The sequence below is a fragment of the Acanthopagrus latus genome, chromosome 11 (genome assembly GCF_904848185.1).
Source record: "Acanthopagrus latus isolate v.2019 chromosome 11, fAcaLat1.1, whole genome shotgun sequence".
Taxonomy (NCBI): domain Eukaryota; kingdom Metazoa; phylum Chordata; class Actinopteri; order Spariformes; family Sparidae; genus Acanthopagrus; species Acanthopagrus latus.
In genome coordinates this window covers 7,373,889-7,392,077 of record NC_051049.1, presented here as the reverse complement: position 1 = coordinate 7,392,077, position 18,189 = coordinate 7,373,889, and the positions used below count along the sequence as shown (strand labels likewise).

Genomic DNA, 18,189 nt, shown 5'->3' with positions numbered 1-18,189 from the left:
CTGTAGCCCCAGTTAGTTGTCTCATGACCCCCCTGATTTATCTTGTGACCCTTTGGAGGGGGAACAACCCGGATGTTTGCAATCACCGGACTACGTGTTAAAACTAATTCCATCTCAACCAGCTGCAGTACAGCAGTGAAAGGCTCGTGACACATTACTGAATCAGTATTAACAACATCATCATGTGATGTTTAATTTTAGATTATTTTAAATTTTGCTGATGAAAAACCCTCTATATTTTAACTTTAAATTCAGGGTTTTTAATCTAATGGAGTAGTTGTACTGTACTGTGGTTGTTTGTGTGTAAGACAGTGCAGCGAACATTTCCTTTTCCAGTCGTGTATCATTTATATTGATATTTTTTATGTGTGCTGTTGACAAATATCTAAAATGAGTACCATTCTCATTATTCTTGGCACACTGTTTCTCCTTTTGCATCCAATATCCTTGTGTGCAAAAATACACAATACAATTCTTTATTCGTTCTCTTTTTTTTTTAACTCATTCCACATGACTCGGATGTCATGAATCTTTTTTAATTGCTCATGTTATTTCTGTGTGGTTTACGTAAACAATCATGGAGACTGATAGGACATATATTCTTTTACATTATAAATCATTTATTGAAATATAAATCATCTGAATGTACATGATGTAACATAATGGAAACATAGTATTAAGTCATCATATTGGGTGTGATTACCTATAATTACAGATTACTGTACCGTCAACGACACATCACTCACCTGCGGCACACACATTCACATCCACACTGCTTTAAAGCCAAAGCAAGTTTACTCTTTTTTTGTATCTAGCTCAGCCTAGCTTACTCTTCTGCAACATCCAACCCGAAATGGAAATAAAAGGAAAAGTGCAACAGCTGATGTTCAGATTATATCACAGTTAAGAGAGAGAGAGGCAAAGGCAGTGGCACAGCTGGATTACAAGGAGTTTACACATAACTGATGTATAACATCAGATCAACATGAATCTCTAGTCCATCTAGTGTCTTAGTATAACTAGAACCTGCTAATAGACTTCAGGACAGTGGATAATATATGAAACTGGAAGACACAATGCGCTTTTAAAGCACTGCTATTGGATATCTTTTTTTTTTAACATATTTTTTCATGTTTACTTCGATGATGAACTTCTCTTTGATATCTTCTACAATAAAAAAAAAACATGACAAACTATGAATATATCTAATGCAACTTTGTGATCCACAAATATTGTCAAACACCAGGTGCTCCCTACTGGGATGGCGGATGTTTTCACATTATTCCTATTGAGGAGAGGGTCGAATGTTCCCTTTGTTTCGATTGGTTCATGGGCCTCACTGGGGGGAGAATGAGGGTGCAGAAATTGAATATGTGCTTACGTAAAATACTGTCCTCCCAAAAACTCTCTCTTATAAAACAACTCTGGAGCTATATACAATACAATCACACTTCATTTTTCAAAGTGGCAGAAATGACTTCAGTCTCTATCCGGGGTGACTTTTCAGCATATTACGTTGTGTTCGGGCAAAAGGTGAGAAGATGCATGCAACTCAGAAGCTCTATTCTCATCTACGCCAACATCTACTCTGTATTCACATAAAATACATGTTTACATAATGATGAAGTAAAAAAATAAATTTGAATTACTGCACGTATTTAGCCATTGAAAACATAATATGGTCATATACAAATAAAAATGCACACAGTCCAGATTTTGTGCTTTTTAATCTGAATATTGCTACTGATTGTGCCAGCATCAGGTGCTTCTCTTGCAGCAGGTTGAGTGTGAAGTGAGTCTACCTGCCAATGCTGTTGCTAGTATCGGACTCATTTAGTTTAGTGCATCTGTAGTGGTTAAATACATATCATATGAATGATATCCTGTGGTGTTCTTTTAGAGTTGCTGACCAACATGTTGATTTTGTCCCTTCTTGCTTATATTGCTGTTAAAACAATGCCCGTTAGCATAAAGCTCTGTAGATTTAAAAGTCAATTCTGTTTTTGTCTCGCACAGGCTCGGTGGTTCTTTGAGTCCTTGACGCTACTTTTTCATCAATGCGCGGTCACTCCTCCAGCCCAACAGGGGGCAGTGTCCAGGGAGAAGTAAAGGGCGTACCGTACTGTCACCACAGACTCATTCAGACAGCGAAGTGGTTTTGTTCTGTCCTCTGTAGGGGTCAGGGAGGAGGAACGGAGGGGTTGCAGGGTAGACAGCAGAGTCTTTGGTTGGTTTACAAGTCTTTCTCCAGTTTCCTGTGTCCTTGCACCCCTTTTCTTTGCAACCTCTGCTCTACAGGCGGGGTAGTTGTCACAGGAAGCTGTCCTCCACCAGGTCACTACAGTCCAAACACATCTCATCCAGCAGCGTGATGTCCTCCAGAGTCTCACCCTCACGCTTGGCAAAGGTGGAGCTGCTGGAGCCTGTCTCAATGGCGCTCTCCTCGGACGTCTGAGAACTGCCAGGGACATGAATGACAAAGGTTAGCACCATCTGCGGTGTGATATAGTCAGTGTGCAGTAGTTGAACCAAATGTCTGGTTTTATTTACCTGTGTCTGTTTCTCTTTCCATATTCATCGTCAGATATGGGGTCCAGGTCGGGGAGGGGAATGATGTAGCCGCTGTCTGAGCTTAGCCGCTGCTCGTCGAAGCCACTTTCCCGGTCCTTGAGTTTTCCCTGGTTCTTGTAGGAGATGCCGATGTAGGCATCATCGTTCTCCACACACACCCGAGTCACAGCGGGGTGGTCGCTCTTCAGGAACTCGTGGTTGACCCGCTCATAATGCTGCAAAAGACAGACAGATGAATTAGAATTGACACGACACGTTGCTGCACAGAAATCATGATGATAGAAGTGTGAGCACAGATTTAATGAAGCTCTGCAGAGCCGCAGGAGAAATGTGGCATGAGTGTGATCACTAGTTGTGTTCCCAGCTGGATGGTGCGATCCAAACTGAAAGTCACAAAAGCCCGAGGTGCTAAAACAAGAGTGTGTTCCTCCTCTGCCCCCAGCCATTAAAACTCTGTGAAGGAGGCAGAGGTAAAGCTGTTTTGATGTGCCATGTGTGGCGTGGAGTTTAATGGGGTAATTAAGGTTGCGGGATGGAGGCGAGAACTGGGGCTGCGTCATTACCCAGACTGAGGCCAGCCGCTCTGACAACCAGCTGCTGCATTTGCACTCTAATCTCTTGTAGGTTTCTGTTTTACAGAAGCGCAGAGAGCCCACAGAAACTCTCCTAATGCACTCTCAGAGGATGTGGAGGGGGATTTAAATGACCAGCCTGCTACTTTAAGAGTGTATTAAAATTATTTTCAACCTGTACTTTAGCTGGAATAAAGTATAGGTTGAAGCAAGAGTGGGGACGTTCTGATGACATCCAAGAAAAGGCAGAACATGCAAAGAGAAAGCGAGTAACAGAATGTGCTGGTCCAACCCTGAGGTCAAGAATGAGAGGTGGTAAATTAGAAAACAGGTGTTAAAAATTCAAAGAGGTCCGAGGACGTGAGAGGTCACATAGACTCACCCTCCTGTAGCTGGAGGGCAGCAAGGAAGCAACAGTGTCACTCAGACCGAGGAAAGAAGGCCTCTTCTCCGGCTCACTGTTCCAGCACTTCATCATCATCTCGTACCTGGAAAAAAACACAAGTCGTTACTGGAGAGAACTGTACAACCTGTCCTGCACGTCCTGCAATTTCATGGTGACTCATGTCAGCCGCTGTATATCACAGCCCAGAAAAAAAAAGTACTCTGGGTTTACAGCACATAGCATTCCTCATCTGACAGGATGTTAGGGAAGCTTTATGTCGTGCACAGCAACAGTACAAACATCATGTGAATGATCACGTACACATCATGAGGTGCGTGCTCTGGTTTGGACATCCTGTATCCGCTCTTGATCTTGTTGTAGAAGCTTGAATCCACGACCATCCCGGGGTACGGGGTGCCACCTGTAAAACGAAACGGATTCTCATTAGTTTGTTAAAAAACTCCAGTGTCAACTATTTCTGTACTCTTAACAGATGTCTGCAGGGGCTCACCTAAGGAGAATATCTCCCAGAGCAGGATGCCGTAGGACCAAACATCACTGAGAGTGGTGTACAGGTTGTCAAAAATACTCTCTGGTGCCATCCACTTCACCGGCAGGAAAGTCTGTGTGATGACAAAGAGGAAATGTTCAGTCATATGTGCAAAAAAAAAAAACATTGTGGAGAATAATAATAAAAGCTATGTGAAGTGATAAAGTTACTTACACTCCCTTTGGAGACGTAGTTGTTGTCGTGCATGATGTCTCGGGCCAGTCCAAAGTCGCAGATCTTCACTATCTTGCCTTGAGATAGGAGGACGTTTCTGGCTGCGAGGTCCCGATGAACACACTGCGAAAACAGAGCAAGCAGGTGATTAGCAGCTCATTTCATCAACTTTAAATCCTCGGTTCCATCCACTCCCCTTCATCTATTTCTGTATGTATTTCATTTCAGCTGAGCTCATTTCTAATGCCATTTCATATTGCTTTATAAAGCACTGTCTTTGTGTAAACATGCCAGTTGGAGGGATGGCTGTGACCACTGGATATTTAGGGATAATAACTATGAAGCTGAATGAATAGCCTCTGGCTGCAGCCTGTCCCTGCCTGGTAATTCTAGTCCTGTGCTGCAGCTATATTCAGCCCCTGGCCTGTCTCCTGAGTGGGCTCAGCAGCCTTCACGGGACTGCTTATCACACAACTGCTGATTTCCTCAGTCCCCTTTTGGACTCAAGCAGGAGAAAACAGGAGAATGCGAGGCCTGCTGGAGCTACCTCAGGAGTACAAATACATCTGTAGAAAAAAGAAAAAGATATGTGGACTAAACTTACATTTTTGGAAGCCAGGAACTCCATGCCTTTGGCCACCTGGTAGGTAAAGCTGAGCAGATCGGTGGTGCTGAGGCCCGCGTTCATGTCGTCTGACAGCAGCTCCTCCATCTCGCCCTCTGGTTTCGAAAAACACACGCATACAAACACCATGAGGCGGTCCACCAGTGTATGTTCATGTATTGTAAATATAGTTGCTGGCTGCTCAAACCTGCTTTTTACTAATGGTAGGGAGAAACTGGGCATTATTATGCGTGTGCTACAATTATCCTCTCCATGTAATTACAGGGCTGTACTGGGCCTAAATTCTGACAAGGGTGGACCCCTTCAACCGACACTGACTCAAACACAGCACAGAAGCCAAGCAAATACACAGCAACAACTGAGAGGGGAGAGCGAAAAGGAGGACAGACAGTGCGTACCACTTGATCCTTTCTGAGAGGGCGGGTGGTCGTAGTTGGACCCCTGGATGTCTGAGTACTTGGAGGCATTGCTCATCTCCAGCATGGGCACATACTGAGTGTTGTCAGCCTGCTTCATATCCATGTAGTCCCCTTTGCTCTCGAACGACAGGATCACATAACTGAGACAAGAGAGACAGAAGAGTTGCTGGTGTGAGTGATGAGGTGAGGACAGCCTGTGAGCCATACAAAGACTCATGGTGATCATGTTATACATCCTATTTAGTCCCCTCAAACCATCTCCCTCCCTATGCCTGACGTCAGAGGAAGATGTGGTTGAGTCTAACATGGTAGCCAGGACTAAATCATGTTATGGTCAATTCGAGGTGTGGTCAACTGTGAGTCATCCATCAGTGCAGATGAGCCTCGGAGGGAAAGAGCGAGAGGGAGAGAGAGAGAGAGAGAGAGAGAGAGAGAGAGTGCTGCTGTTTCACTACGAGTGTCTGGGCAGACAGAATTAACAGGTACCTCCAATGCAATGAAATTAGGCTGAAAGCTGAGACCACTTCAGCCTGCGATTTGATTTGGTGAAGACGCCAGACAATCTCCTCAACCATGGAGAAAATGGCGATAGAGTTACCGATTAGAGGTAGAGGGGAATGTGAGTGAGACAATTGGGCAAATTGCTGTGACAACGGTGGTAATATTTGGGAGTGGCAAAGTGGAAGTAAACTGATCTAAAAGGCAAATGTGTTTTTTTTAATTTTCTTAACCATAGAAAGTGTGAATTACAAGGATAATTCAGAGTAAAAATTGAGCATTTGAATGGAAGCTCAGGAATATATATACATTACCTCCTGCTGCTCTCATCTGTAGGGTTGATGCCAAAGATGTCCAGCTCTTTTTTATTATTTTTCTCTGGGTTCAGGCTGAGGAAGTTCTCCCTGTTCTTGTGCAGGTAGTTGACCAGGTCCCCATAGAAGCAGTACTCTGTGATAATGTAGATCGGCCCTGGGAACAAACACAGCAGATAAAGTCGTGCATCGGCGTCAGTCTGCAGGCTAATCTTATCAGAGGCTCGTAAAGGCTAAAAGCACAGTCAAGAGGGCAAGCCTCCGCTTTCCCATAAAAAGCCTGTTAAAATACCACACCCACCAAGAGCTGAGGCAGTCAATCTTTTTGGCTGTTAGAGCTTTAAACGTGCGCAAATGCCAAATCTGAGTGTTTTTGAGAACGTAAACGTGGGTATTGCTGTGTGTTTCTATGTAAAGTGTTTGCTAAAACTGAAAAGAAATATTAAGTATGAACTGTTAATTCATAGCATGTGTTTGCTTTATATCTCAAAACTGTGTGTGCAGTATTCACCTGACTTGGTGCATGCTCCCAAGAGGTTAACGATGTTGAGATGTGGTCCAAGATGAGTCATGATCTTTAGTTCAGACATCAGGGCCTGCTTCTCACTGGAGCGTGCCGTGGCTGAAAGAGGGGACGGCATCCATGACTATCACACATAATCAAACCAACCAACCAACCAGCTGTGAATTCATCCATCAACAAATCTTTCATCTGAATTTGCTCAATCTTGATCTGAATCAGTGTCTTCTTTGCTTTGTAGATTCTTTGGCATCATTCTCTCCATCATTATTTCCACTTGTCAGTTGTTCCCAAGAATAAAAGTTCAGCAGGTAAAGCACTGCTACACTTTCATCTTTCACTTTGTTCAGTACTGTTGTTTGCCACTGATTTAGTCTGTTAAACTCACGTTTCAGCATCTTCACTGCCACCTTCATTACAGGTTGGGAGCGGCTGAGTCCATATGCAGTTCCCTCCACCACCTTCCCAAAGGCTCCAGAGCCCAGAATACGACCTGAGAGAAACACAACAGAGGTTCAATTATCAACAAAGTGAAACACAAGAACCTGCACAAACACAGGCATACAAACACATCCATGCACTTCAGATGCCTCTGCTTTCTCATCTGTGACTCTCTCAGTGGCTGAATGTCCTCTTGTTCACTGAGTCAAACTAAACCCCCAGCCAGCAAAACCCTTACTGCCAAAGCCACATTAGCTCATAACAGCCTCACTTCAAAGACGGAGTGAGACATCCTGACCGGAACATCCCTGCAGGGAGGCTGCAGAGCTGACTGGCAAGAGACTGCAGATTAGGATGGGCAGCTCACCGAGCACTAGTCTGTCACGAGGGAACTCCCATCTGGAGTCATATGGAAGCTGCATGGGATCCACGTAGATGTACTCATGACCGTCTGGACTCACAGACTCGATGACCCTCCAACGGATCTCATACCGTGGTTTCTGGAGGACAGAAGACATATGAAAGCTAATTAATTATTGTGTCACGTCAAGTCTTGGGATTGTTGGACCTTTAGTGGGTCTCATAATCAAGTTTTGTGACAATTTTACCACATTTACAGCATTTCAAAACAAAGTTTTAAACAAATATGAACAAAGTTTAATTTGTCAGCTCAGCTGAATTTTGGACAATTGACATTCAGAGTACATTGCTTCTTGTTAGGTCCTGAGACAGTGACAGCAAACCACTAATATCAGTCATTTTAAAAATACAGTCTAAATATGAAAAACACAAGTCTGCAAGTTCAGGCTTTATCTTCCTAATTTGCATTTTTTCGGATAACATAAACAGGTGAGAAAGTAGTGGAATAGATGAAAGAATGAATATGTGAGAATGAATGCAGACTGATTGCAGCAATACCTGTTTCCAGATAACAACCAACACAATGAGTGAGATGATGACTATGACCAGGAGCACCAGCACAGCAGCAGCTACAGTCAGCTCTGGGTGAGGCCCTGTTCGGGAGGAGAGCCAGTGGTTAAATATGTTGATGAGAGCACACTGATCACATGTGACTGCAACATGTGACTGATGTAATGATGTAAAGTGAAATGCTTACAGTGAAGCACATTCTATGTGCTGCATAACAAATGTTGACTATGAGGAGTTAAATCCACAGGGTGTTAAGATAATAAGGACCAACACAAATATTTAGGGTAGATAACATGGAAGTGGGGGGTGGGGGAGGGGTCCAGGGTGGTTTAAGGGGAATGAGGACGGGGGTGTGCGTCTCATCTGGAGGCAGCAAATGGCCTAACAACCTCTTGCTTCCCTGAATTAACTGTCAGAGTGAGAGTCCCATTCCAGTGGCTAAAGCACAGCCGTCTATCAGCTGTCTCACCACAAACTCATGATCTGACAGCTGCTGCAACACTGACAGCGCTGACAACACTCTCCACCCCCTGAATACACAGTCACTAACAAAGCCTGTCACACTCTGAGTGTCACAAAGGGAAACAACTCCAGAGGAAACGAGGTGGAAACAACACCATCAAATGTCAATTTAAACACTGGTCACAGAGGAAAGTTACAGTACTTCTGTATACAGGAAACAGACCCGGATGAAATGAGTGTGTTCTTACCATTGGACACCAGTTTCACCTCCCTGCTGACAGCTGCCATTTCATTCCTGGCCAGGCAGCGCACCGCCAGCGTGTTTTCCAGATGACCAAACATGACCTGGCTCTCCAGGTTATCGTCTTCGTCAAAGTGTGCGTCCATTGTGACCTCTGTGGAGTTGGCGGGGAGGGGTGCCCAGGAAGACGAGTCATTGGCACAACTTTGTGGGAACAAACGAGAGAGCAATATATGATCAATTCTAGTGTATACTGACGACAAGTAAGTTTGGAAGCATTTGTGTCGGTACGTTGTGCTAAAGAAGACGGAACTTACTGTTTGATGTTCTTGCAGATGAACCACTCCACCACAGGAGTGGGCTGCCCTCTAGTAATGCACACCACAGACTGGCCTGTGGCTGAGCCATGGTGGATGTCCATCAGGTCCACAATGACTGCAGGCACTGTAGGCAGAGGGGGGGAAAGCAAAGGTGTGCGTTAATATGTTAGAAAGAGATAGGCTGAAACTGGGGCTACGGGGTTGTGAGAGAAAATAAAAGCAATAAGGGGCTTGGGGCATTCTTCTCTGACCTTTGACCTCCAGGATCAATCCGACAGTGCGAACTTGGTCTCCATTCTCCACTCGCATGGTGTAGTTCCCGCTGTCCTCCTCCTTGGCACGGATCAGGGTAAGAACACTCATGTAGCTACACAGAGCAACAGAAGAAGAAACTTGTAACCGCAGAGTCAAAGTTCACAATCGCACTAAATCCTAATGACAGGCCTTTTAACTTTGAGCTTGTCATTAGCTCAGCTGCTGTGTGGGAGTCTCACCTGGTCTCGCTGAGCTGCCGGAGGCTGGTGGAGATCTCTGCTGTCACATCGCTGAGTGGGATGCCGTCTTTAAGCCAAGTGACACGTGCGCTGGGGAAGGAGCTGATCTCGGCCCTGAACTCTCGAACCTCATCCAGCTCTGCTGATTCATATTCTCTGAACTCCGGCAAGATGGACATAAACTCACCCGCTGTTAGTAAAGAGGAGAGACATTCATTGGTTCCCAGAGGAAAGAGAGAAATCTATGAAATAATGTCTCATGTATTTACAAACAAAAAAACTTTCATACCAAAAACACGAATAGCTAGCTGCTTTGTTTGGCTGTCATTGGTGATAATATCTGTAATGGAGCAGGAGTAGATGCCACTGTCCTTCGTTGAGGCCTGTGGGATCGTCAGCGTGTAAAGGATCTCCTGATCCCTCTTGTTCTCATGCACAGTTTTGATAGCACGATTAGCCTGTCAAACAAAAAGAGACATCAGTTACTTTTGAGTTTCAAACCACCCTGAAAATCAGGCTTAGTGAACAAGCGTAGCTTTGGTTTGAATTGTTTTTCATTGCACAGGATGACTTGAGCCCTCACCACTTTGCCCGGGTATTTCCAGTGGTCTTCCAGTATTTCAGATCCTCGAGCCAGACAGGTGACAGTAAGGGTGTCTCCCACCAGCAGAGCAGTCCGTTTGGCTGTCAGCTCAACATGCAGCCCAGCGCCCCCTGAGTATCAACAATTGAAAAGGGTCAGAATGCCTGTCAGTTGACACACATCCACCAAAGAAAACACAGAGCAGACAGACCAGCTTTGACAGGTAAAATACCTCTACTGACACCTATTTACATGTTGACAAACACACACCTGCCCAGCCGTGGACGATGTATTCTCCGCTATAGTGTTCCTCTCCGTTTATGAGGGCTTTACAGACGTAGGTTCCAGCTGTGAACACTCCTAAAGCGCCCCTCTTGCTGTCATAAACACTAGGCACAGGCTGCTGGGTGTCAACGTTGACCAGCGTCACGTTAGCACTGGGATCGGACACCCGACATTGGATCTCCATCTCCTCGTGGTCGGACAGGACATGGTTGCCAAAAGGAACCGGCGATGGCACAAACGGAACATCGGGATCTGAGTTGGAGAGAAATAAGTTCCTCAGGCAAGATTATAAAGCCAAATAATAAAAATACACAAGCTCAAAGTGGCTGCGTAGCCCATACCTGGCACATAGACGTAGATGCTGCTGTCCTCTGTATCTTCAGTGCTGTTACTACTGTAGTAGCAGTTGTAGAAGCCAGTGTGCATTGCAGTGGCGTTGTCCACAGTGATGGTGGTGACAAACAGGCCGCTGTTGTCCTCCTGTGCTATCTCAGGAACATCGAGTGGTGTCTCCCAGACTAGTTTTGCCTCTCCTCGACAGGTCAAGGTGAAAGGAGTGTGGAGGGGCACCACTATTTCCTCTTCCTGTGGCACTAACACTGGAGCTGAGGACGGTGGGAACATTGCTGCAGTTGGGGCTGAAAGAAAAACAAGTACAGCGCTTTGTCACAGATCATAAATTATTTATTTGTTCTTGTATCTATCTGTCGGTCTGTTTTTCTTACCTTTCACTTTGAGGTAAAAGGAGAATTGAGCAGTGCGAGAGCCGCTGAGGACAGTGATGGTGTAATTTCCATTGTCTTTCACCAGAGGCTGCCGTAATGTCAGAATGCTTTGATACCTGCGAGAAGAGTTTGAAAAAAAAAATGAATATACTTAAACATACTTGTGTTATCTAAAGGAAGAGTTTGGGATTATATCCTCAGGTAATTTCTTGCTGAGAGCTAGGTGAGAAAATCAATGCCACATTCAATATGAAGCTGGAGCCAGCAGGTGGTTAGCTCAGTTTAGGATAAAGACTGGAAGCAGGGGGAAACTGCTACGGCCTGGCTCTTTCCAAAATAACAAAGTACACTTACCCGGACCTCTAAATCCCTCTTATGTCATCCGCTTGGATGGAAAGTTTTGAAATAACACACTGGGGTTTTACATGGGGTTATGTGCTGGACTATTCCACCGGCAGGTCAAACTCCCTGCCATGCAATAGTCCATCACATAACTGCCTGTAAAACCTATGAATTGCTGTTTTAACATTTTATTGATTGTTGAGATTTAACACCTAAGCCTTGCCAATAAAGCAAATACAATGTCACATTATTTCTTGAAATATCTATCAACAAATCACAGTCTTTTTTCTCACCGATTCCCTTTGAGGTGGCTAGTCTTGGCGAGGACGTAGTAGTTCCCCTGTAAGGCTTTGCCGTCTTTCAGCCACATCACTTTGGGGGCTGGGTAAGCATTAATGAGGATGGTATACTCTGTCTCCTCTAAAAGGCTGACAAACTCCATAGGCAGAATCCCGCTGTGGTCCAGTGCCACGAAGGAATTCTCTTCTGAAGAGACAAACAGAGAAGAAGAAAAGAATTAGCAGGTGATTATGGATGAAAATTGCTAAAGAAATGTATCAAGTGTGTAAAGTAATACAAGGGGAGAGTGAAGTGAAGCTGGAGTTGAGGTGAAATGAAGGCCTGACACACACACACACACACACACACACACACACACATCTGTTGAAGCCATCCCATAAAACACAGCAGCTGATGTTGAAAGCAGAGGTGAAGCTTTATAGTCGGATGGTAGAAAATGACTTCCACACACCGCTCCCAGCATAATGTGCACATATGTGAAACTCTGACAATTTCACCTGAATGATGATGAGAATATTAAATCTGGACTAACTGGGTATAAATCAGTGTCAGGAGCAGTTACTCACATTATTACAGTTCTGCTGGAAACTCGATACTAAGATGTCCAGAAAAAATGTGTCTTAGCAGACTTACCGAAGACGGTCACAGCAACGCTGCTGGCTCTGACCTTGCCGCTGAGTGAGTGGGTGATGGAGCACTCGTAGGTGCCGCTGTCCTGAGCAGTCGCTTGTGGGATACTGAGGGTGTAGATGACCCGGTCAGGAAGAATCTGCTTCCTCTGAACTGCATCCACAGCCTAAAGTAACAGAAGAGGAATTTGAGATCCTACTGACTGGAATTAAAAAAAAAAAAAAGATATTGGTAATAAGATATTTGAAATTTTTAACTCTCAGTGTTTTTCCGCTTTAACAGGTACAATGTATAAGAGTCACTGTGTCGCGCTACTGAAGGCTAATGTTTAAAACACTTGCTAGGCCACAGGAGATAAATCAGGATCACAGAGCCTTTTTAAAGGCCTGTAATTGCAACTGAGACCAAAACCAGGAGTCAAGACTGCAGCGTTCCTACCCTCATGGTCTCTGGAAAAGATCTTAGTGGAATCCCATGCAGAAAAGGAGACAGCGTGCTGTATAGATTAAAAATCCGAATATAAATATAAACAAACATAAATTGAGCATGAGACTCTGTCGGACCCTTGCAGCGAACACTTCAAATGCATTAAATGTTTAGTTGGCTGTCATGTGCAGACAGCATCTGTCCTACACGTCTCAAGGTCACCAGGGTCAAGAGATTTACTATCCTTGTTTTTCTTCTTCTTTTGAACTGCCTGCTCCCCTCGAGCCATTTGTCCTCAACTTTAACATTCCCATCAGTGTCTTCCACATGGGGTTAACTCCAGCAGGATCCGCTTGGCGGTTGTCCTCATAATAAAGACACAACATCCAGTCGCTGCTTTCCTAACGCATACTTTGCAACCACTAAGGGCCGTCCTCAGAGTTTTATTCCACATCCACCGCTGCTACGTTTAGGTCCAAAACCATTATTTGCTAATTTAAGGCTCGGTGCTGCTGGGTAGGAAATGACATGGAAAAATGACAAGGGGTTGAGAGAAATGGGGCACGAAGGCTGAGAAGTCATGGCTCATTATGGATGAAGCCATAGAGGAAGACTAAACTGAAATTAAACAGAAAGGAAAAATGTTTGCATCTTGCCTGTTTTTTAGGGTGAAGCCACTGCTGCTGAAAGCCCGGGCCGGGTGGAGCGACACAGGTGACGTTAAATGGCTGCCCTGCTCTCACCGTCTCCTCGCTGGCTTTAACTTCGATGTCAAAGTCCTCCATCTCCTCTGCAACTAGAGAGACCACCAGAGGTTAGACATCAGCACCGTCACCTCACAGGTCCCAAGATTGTGACAACTTGATTACCATGAGCTCATTTATCACAGAGCGGGGGCTCACTAGGTCGTCATTACTCACTCACACATACACACAGAGAGAAAACAGGCGTGTTAAGTCATCTCCCCCCTGTGATAATGACATAATATCATGGGTCTCATGCAGTGAGATCACCATGTAGCCCTCTCATGGTAAACAGAGTTGGGGAGTGTTTCCAGCTGTGTAGTTTTAAAATTCTTATCCCATCATTTTATTGCTTTTTGAGGAAAAAAAAAAAAAAGCTCATTCCAAGTTTACTTCACAAAGAGAGAACAGATCTTGACTTACGCTCAGTCTCCACAGTGTAAACGGCGCTTCTGAACGTCTGGCCGTTCACGTTGGTTTCACACAGGTACTTTCCGGGCGAGAGGCTTCCAAAGAAGCCCATCTTGTTGTCGTAGTAGGCAGGCATCTCCTCTCCAGTGACGACACTCCTCAGGATGGCGTGAGTGTAGGGATCCGACACGCGGCAGGGGATGGGGACTCCAGTGGGCTCCATGGGGATGACCAAGTTCTTGGGCATCTCGGGGACAAATGGAGCCTGGGCATCTGGGTTGCACAGGGAAATGAGTGAGGTCATATTGTGTGATGGGTCAGATTGAAAAGAATTACGGTCCATTTTACTCTACATTCCTTTAAAGGGGCTCTATGTAGCAATTTACATGTTTTAATCACTTTTGTTTCGGCCATATGTGAGCTGATTGTAGCGTAACGTGACCAATGAGACGTTCCGCGTCTCTCTTTCTTTCTCTGTTGCCTCTAAACCTGTGGAAGATTTGTTTCGGTGTTTAACGCTGCTGATTTTTACCACTCGAGAGACTCGGGGACGCGTCTTTATGGATGTTCTCAAGTAGCTAACGTTAAGTCAGAAAAATGGAGTCCGCTAACATTAAAACTAACCACTGGCTTCCCAACACAACATAGTTCCAAGCTCCACAGAGCCACTTTAAAGAGAGACTACCTTTTTTTGCCAAAGAATAAAAATAAAACAAATTGATTCCCTCATTCGAATTAAAGTTTATGAGCAATAAAACGCACCCTTGCTCAATTTAACACAGGCAGAGGTGCTACAACCTTTACTAGCTTACGGTGGCTAACATTAGCTCCTGTTAGCATAAAACAGCTTTTAAACTTAAAATAATGACGCTTTAATATCTGAATGTGTTAATTCAATGAACGTATGATTCTCTACTACATAAAATATTTCCTGTTATTATGTGAAAGTTATCCTAGTGCGTCTTTAAATGTCCACAGGCTTTGAAAAACCCATATTCACCTGGGACAAACACGTAGATTCCCGCCTCATTTTCCTCCTCTTCCGGGTCGTCTTCCGGCTCACCCTGGGGCTTTTCATACGCACACATGTAGTACCCGGTATTCTCCACTGTCGCGTTGTAGATGAAGAGTGTGGCCGTGTAGTACCCGGGGTACACGAAGGTGTTCTTCGGCAGGGGTTCGGCCCAGATCACGTTTCTTTTCCCGGTGCAGCTGATGTTGAAGACGGAGTTGGGCTGCAGGATGAACTCCTCCTCATTGGACACGATGGTTGGTGGCGACAGTCCGGAGGTAACTGAAAGGTGGGATTGGAAACATTACAGGACATGTAGAAATAAATATATATGTACTAAATAAACATCTATGTCGTGTCTTTACCTGACACCAGCGCCGCCAGGATACCCCCAAACATCATATACGCCTTCACCCCATCCATGACTGGATGATTTGTCCTGTAAAGACAGAAAAAACGAGTCCTTTAGTCAATTAAGCAAAGCAAACATGTGTTGTTGTTTTGTTTTGGCCACTCCTGATAAGATATGATACCACTGTCTCCACATTCTATCCGATTTGACAACATAAATATTCGCTCCATAATTCAATTCCTTGTTCTAGGGCTGATCTGTGAGCAGTTTTTGAAGAATCTGGGTTGGAATTTAACAGCATTAACATGTGTGGTCACACCTCACTCCATCTGCTGATGAAGTGACAGTATAAAGTTTGCCACGGGGTTGTAAATCCAGTGCGTAAGGAGAGTCCACAGGGCGGTGGTGAGGGTGGAGAGAGGACGGAGCTGCGCTGCTGCTCCGTGTCCGACACGCAGACGGCCGCTAGAGGGCGACACAGGCCGCGACATGGAGGCACTGAACCTGCTGGAGTCTCATTATCTCCAGTCTGCACACCCGACTTTCTAAAGTTTTTTTTTTTTTTTCTCTTTCATCTGATTGAAGAAAATACTTTGAATTTATTTCATTTAAATCTGGCCTCCCCCCCCCCCCCCTTTTTTTTTTTTTTTTTTTAAAAAAAGAGCGCTTTTCTTGTTGAATCCAGGCACATTTTAAACTAAATGTTTAGAGGACGCCTAATTAAGACATTCTCAAGTCCAGACTCCTCACATCCATCACAATGATCCTGTCACGTTTAGTTTTGTCTATAGGAGACATTCCTCTGGTCTGTCTGTCTGTCTGTCTGACTGACTGTCTGTCTGTTTTTCATCTGGGGCCACACAGTTCGAGGCGCTCACTCAAGCAAAACGCTGCCCAACACGTTCATTTCCATAAATCACAGCCTTCGTGAAACAACAGCTCTAAATCATCTGTGTCTTCCTCTCCTGAGCTGACTTGAATAAAGTCTTTCACTTTGACATGCAACGCTGTCTTCGCAGTGGACATCTTCCATGGACAGCGTCCCCCGAACAATGAAGCTTCTGGCCCTCGCAGCGCTTCCTGTGGCTGTCCGCTCTCTTCCGAAGCGAGCTAAATTATCCATGGGCAACCTTGGTTTGTTTGACTCTATAATTAGTGGGCCCGGTCCACACAAAAGTACATATCGGCGTGGGAATCAGCTGACAAAATGCTTTATCCGTTTTGACGTGTTTGCGCACACGCCTCGGCTCCAGCATTTGCAATAAGGGGATCTTTGCCTCGGCTTGGCGGGGATCCTCCAGCCGCTGCGCGTAAATCTGACTCTGGGTGAGAGCCTGGAGCAGAGAGCCAGTCAGACCGCTCTTCTTCTGTCCCCCCCCTGCTCCCACCAAGAGGCTCAACAAATGTGGCACATAGCAAATGCGACAGCAACAGCTGATAAGGCTTCTCTCGACTTCGTGCCCCCCGCGGATGGTGATGTGGCTCAGCTTATCTGCGCGTCCAAAAAAGTTTGATTTCCACGGAAAAGATCTTTAAAAAGACAACTGCGCACCAAAAGGAGAACACTTTTTGTCTAATTAAACTAGAGGTTTTTGGTCACAAGCTGTATTCCTGTGCAGAATCCGTTGGTGACACAGCAGTGGGTGGTTAATGAGGAATGCGTCGTGGCTCCAGACCGCACTCACTTCTTCTTTCTCTCCCCCTCTTTGACTCCGAACCCTCAGACGGACTCGTTCCGTTGCCGATTTTCCATATTAAATCCTCGCATTCCTCTTCCAGACGAGAAAACAATGAGATGTTCAATTTCCCCGCAAATGTGTTTCCCATTTATTGCCAGGCAAGCATCCCCACAATGGGTTGCCTTCAAGTCTTCGAGGGGTGACACCTCCAGCTGTGAGGCCGAAACCGAGCGCGTCTATCCAGCAGAGTCAGCGACATCTTCCGCGCTCGGCGTCCAGCGGTGAGACCATATGGTGCGCAGGGGAGCAGAAATGTCATCTAAAAAAACTATCTGAGCGCACTGCCTGGTGCAGAAGTTGCATACAACTTGTAGGGCAGCGGATAATCCTCCAACCAGAGAAGAAAAGTTTTAAAAGAAACTTTTTTTTTTTCCTAGAACGGAAAAATCATCTAATAATTTGATTAACTCATTAAATTCTGAAATTAAACCCTCAGAAGTTCTACAGAATGTAATCTGTGTGTTATAGAAAAAAAAGAAAAGAAAAAACACCCCAAACTTTTTTTTTCTTTTTCTTTTTTTTAAGTCTAAGAAAAGTGGGTTTCAATCATCTCTCGGCTGCCTACGACCTTTCAATTACCTTGTAGTAATCCCCTCTTTATATTCCGTTCGTGTAAGTATATCCACAGTGAATTGGCGGCTCCAAAAGGCGCAGCGAGGGTCCTTTGCAGCGGCTGTAATCCTCTGAGGTCCTGCGCTGTGAGAGCATATGTGCGACCCTCTGTCCGCATCCGCGACCGTCCTCACAACTGCGCTCCAGCTAAGCGACCTGTAACTGATTCAATGTTACAGTCCACCCTCCTCCTCCTCCTCCTCCTCCTCCCCTCCTCCTCCTCCTCCCCTCCTCTGAAAAAAATCATCTGGCTCAAAGTAAATAACTCTCAGGAAATGACACCCCCCCTCTCCTCCCTTCGAGCGCTCGACCCCCACTTTTTTTTTTTTTTTGGTTTTCAAAGTAAGAGTCCGTTTTTATTTAGGGGGGAATACGGACGAGTAATGTCGGGAGGAATGGCGTTTCCATGCGCCTTTTATCTGGAGAAGTGAGAACTTCTGGAGGTCTGGTGTGTTGTCTTCAGAATCTCCTGTTGCATTCAATGTATTACTCGCTCAGAAGTTTTTTTTAGGT

At 45.0% G+C, this 18,189-nt stretch overlaps 1 protein-coding gene and 1 long non-coding RNA gene across 3 annotated transcripts in view; one reads left to right on the top strand and one right to left on the bottom strand.

The window, feature by feature from the left end:
- Positions 1–597: 597 nt before the first annotated feature.
- pdgfra (platelet-derived growth factor receptor, alpha polypeptide) lies at positions 598–17,819 on the bottom strand. Of its 2 annotated transcripts, none has more exons than XM_037114139.1 (29): positions 17,644–17,819; positions 15,339–15,412; positions 14,962–15,255; positions 13,974–14,234; positions 13,464–13,603; positions 12,385–12,547; positions 11,745–11,937; positions 11,110–11,225; positions 10,726–11,022; positions 10,370–10,636; positions 10,100–10,230; positions 9,806–9,974; positions 9,517–9,706; positions 9,274–9,389; positions 9,020–9,146; positions 8,710–8,906; positions 7,988–8,082; positions 7,437–7,569; positions 7,017–7,121; positions 6,620–6,730; positions 6,109–6,265; positions 5,276–5,436; positions 4,857–4,972; positions 4,253–4,375; positions 4,040–4,151; positions 3,850–3,949; positions 3,526–3,631; positions 2,551–2,786; positions 598–2,458 (listed from the first exon to the last, which is right to left on the bottom strand). In XM_037114139.1, the coding sequence occupies exons 2-29, from the start codon at positions 15,394–15,396 to the stop codon at positions 2,311–2,313; spliced, it is 4,422 nt and encodes a 1,473-aa protein (XP_036970034.1). In that variant the 5' UTR covers positions 15,397–15,412; positions 17,644–17,819; the 3' UTR covers positions 598–2,310. The 2 variants fall into 2 exon arrangements, with proteins under 2 accessions (XP_036970034.1, XP_036970035.1); XM_037114140.1 differs by lacking the exon at positions 17,644–17,819 and adding an exon at positions 15,645–15,880.
- Positions 15,128–18,189, top strand: part of LOC119028309 — a 34,968-nt gene continuing 31,906 nt past the window's right edge. The window contains exon 1 of the long non-coding RNA XR_005077661.1: positions 15,128–15,262. This is a non-coding gene — a long non-coding RNA (uncharacterized LOC119028309). The remainder of the gene's footprint in view (positions 15,263–18,189) is intronic.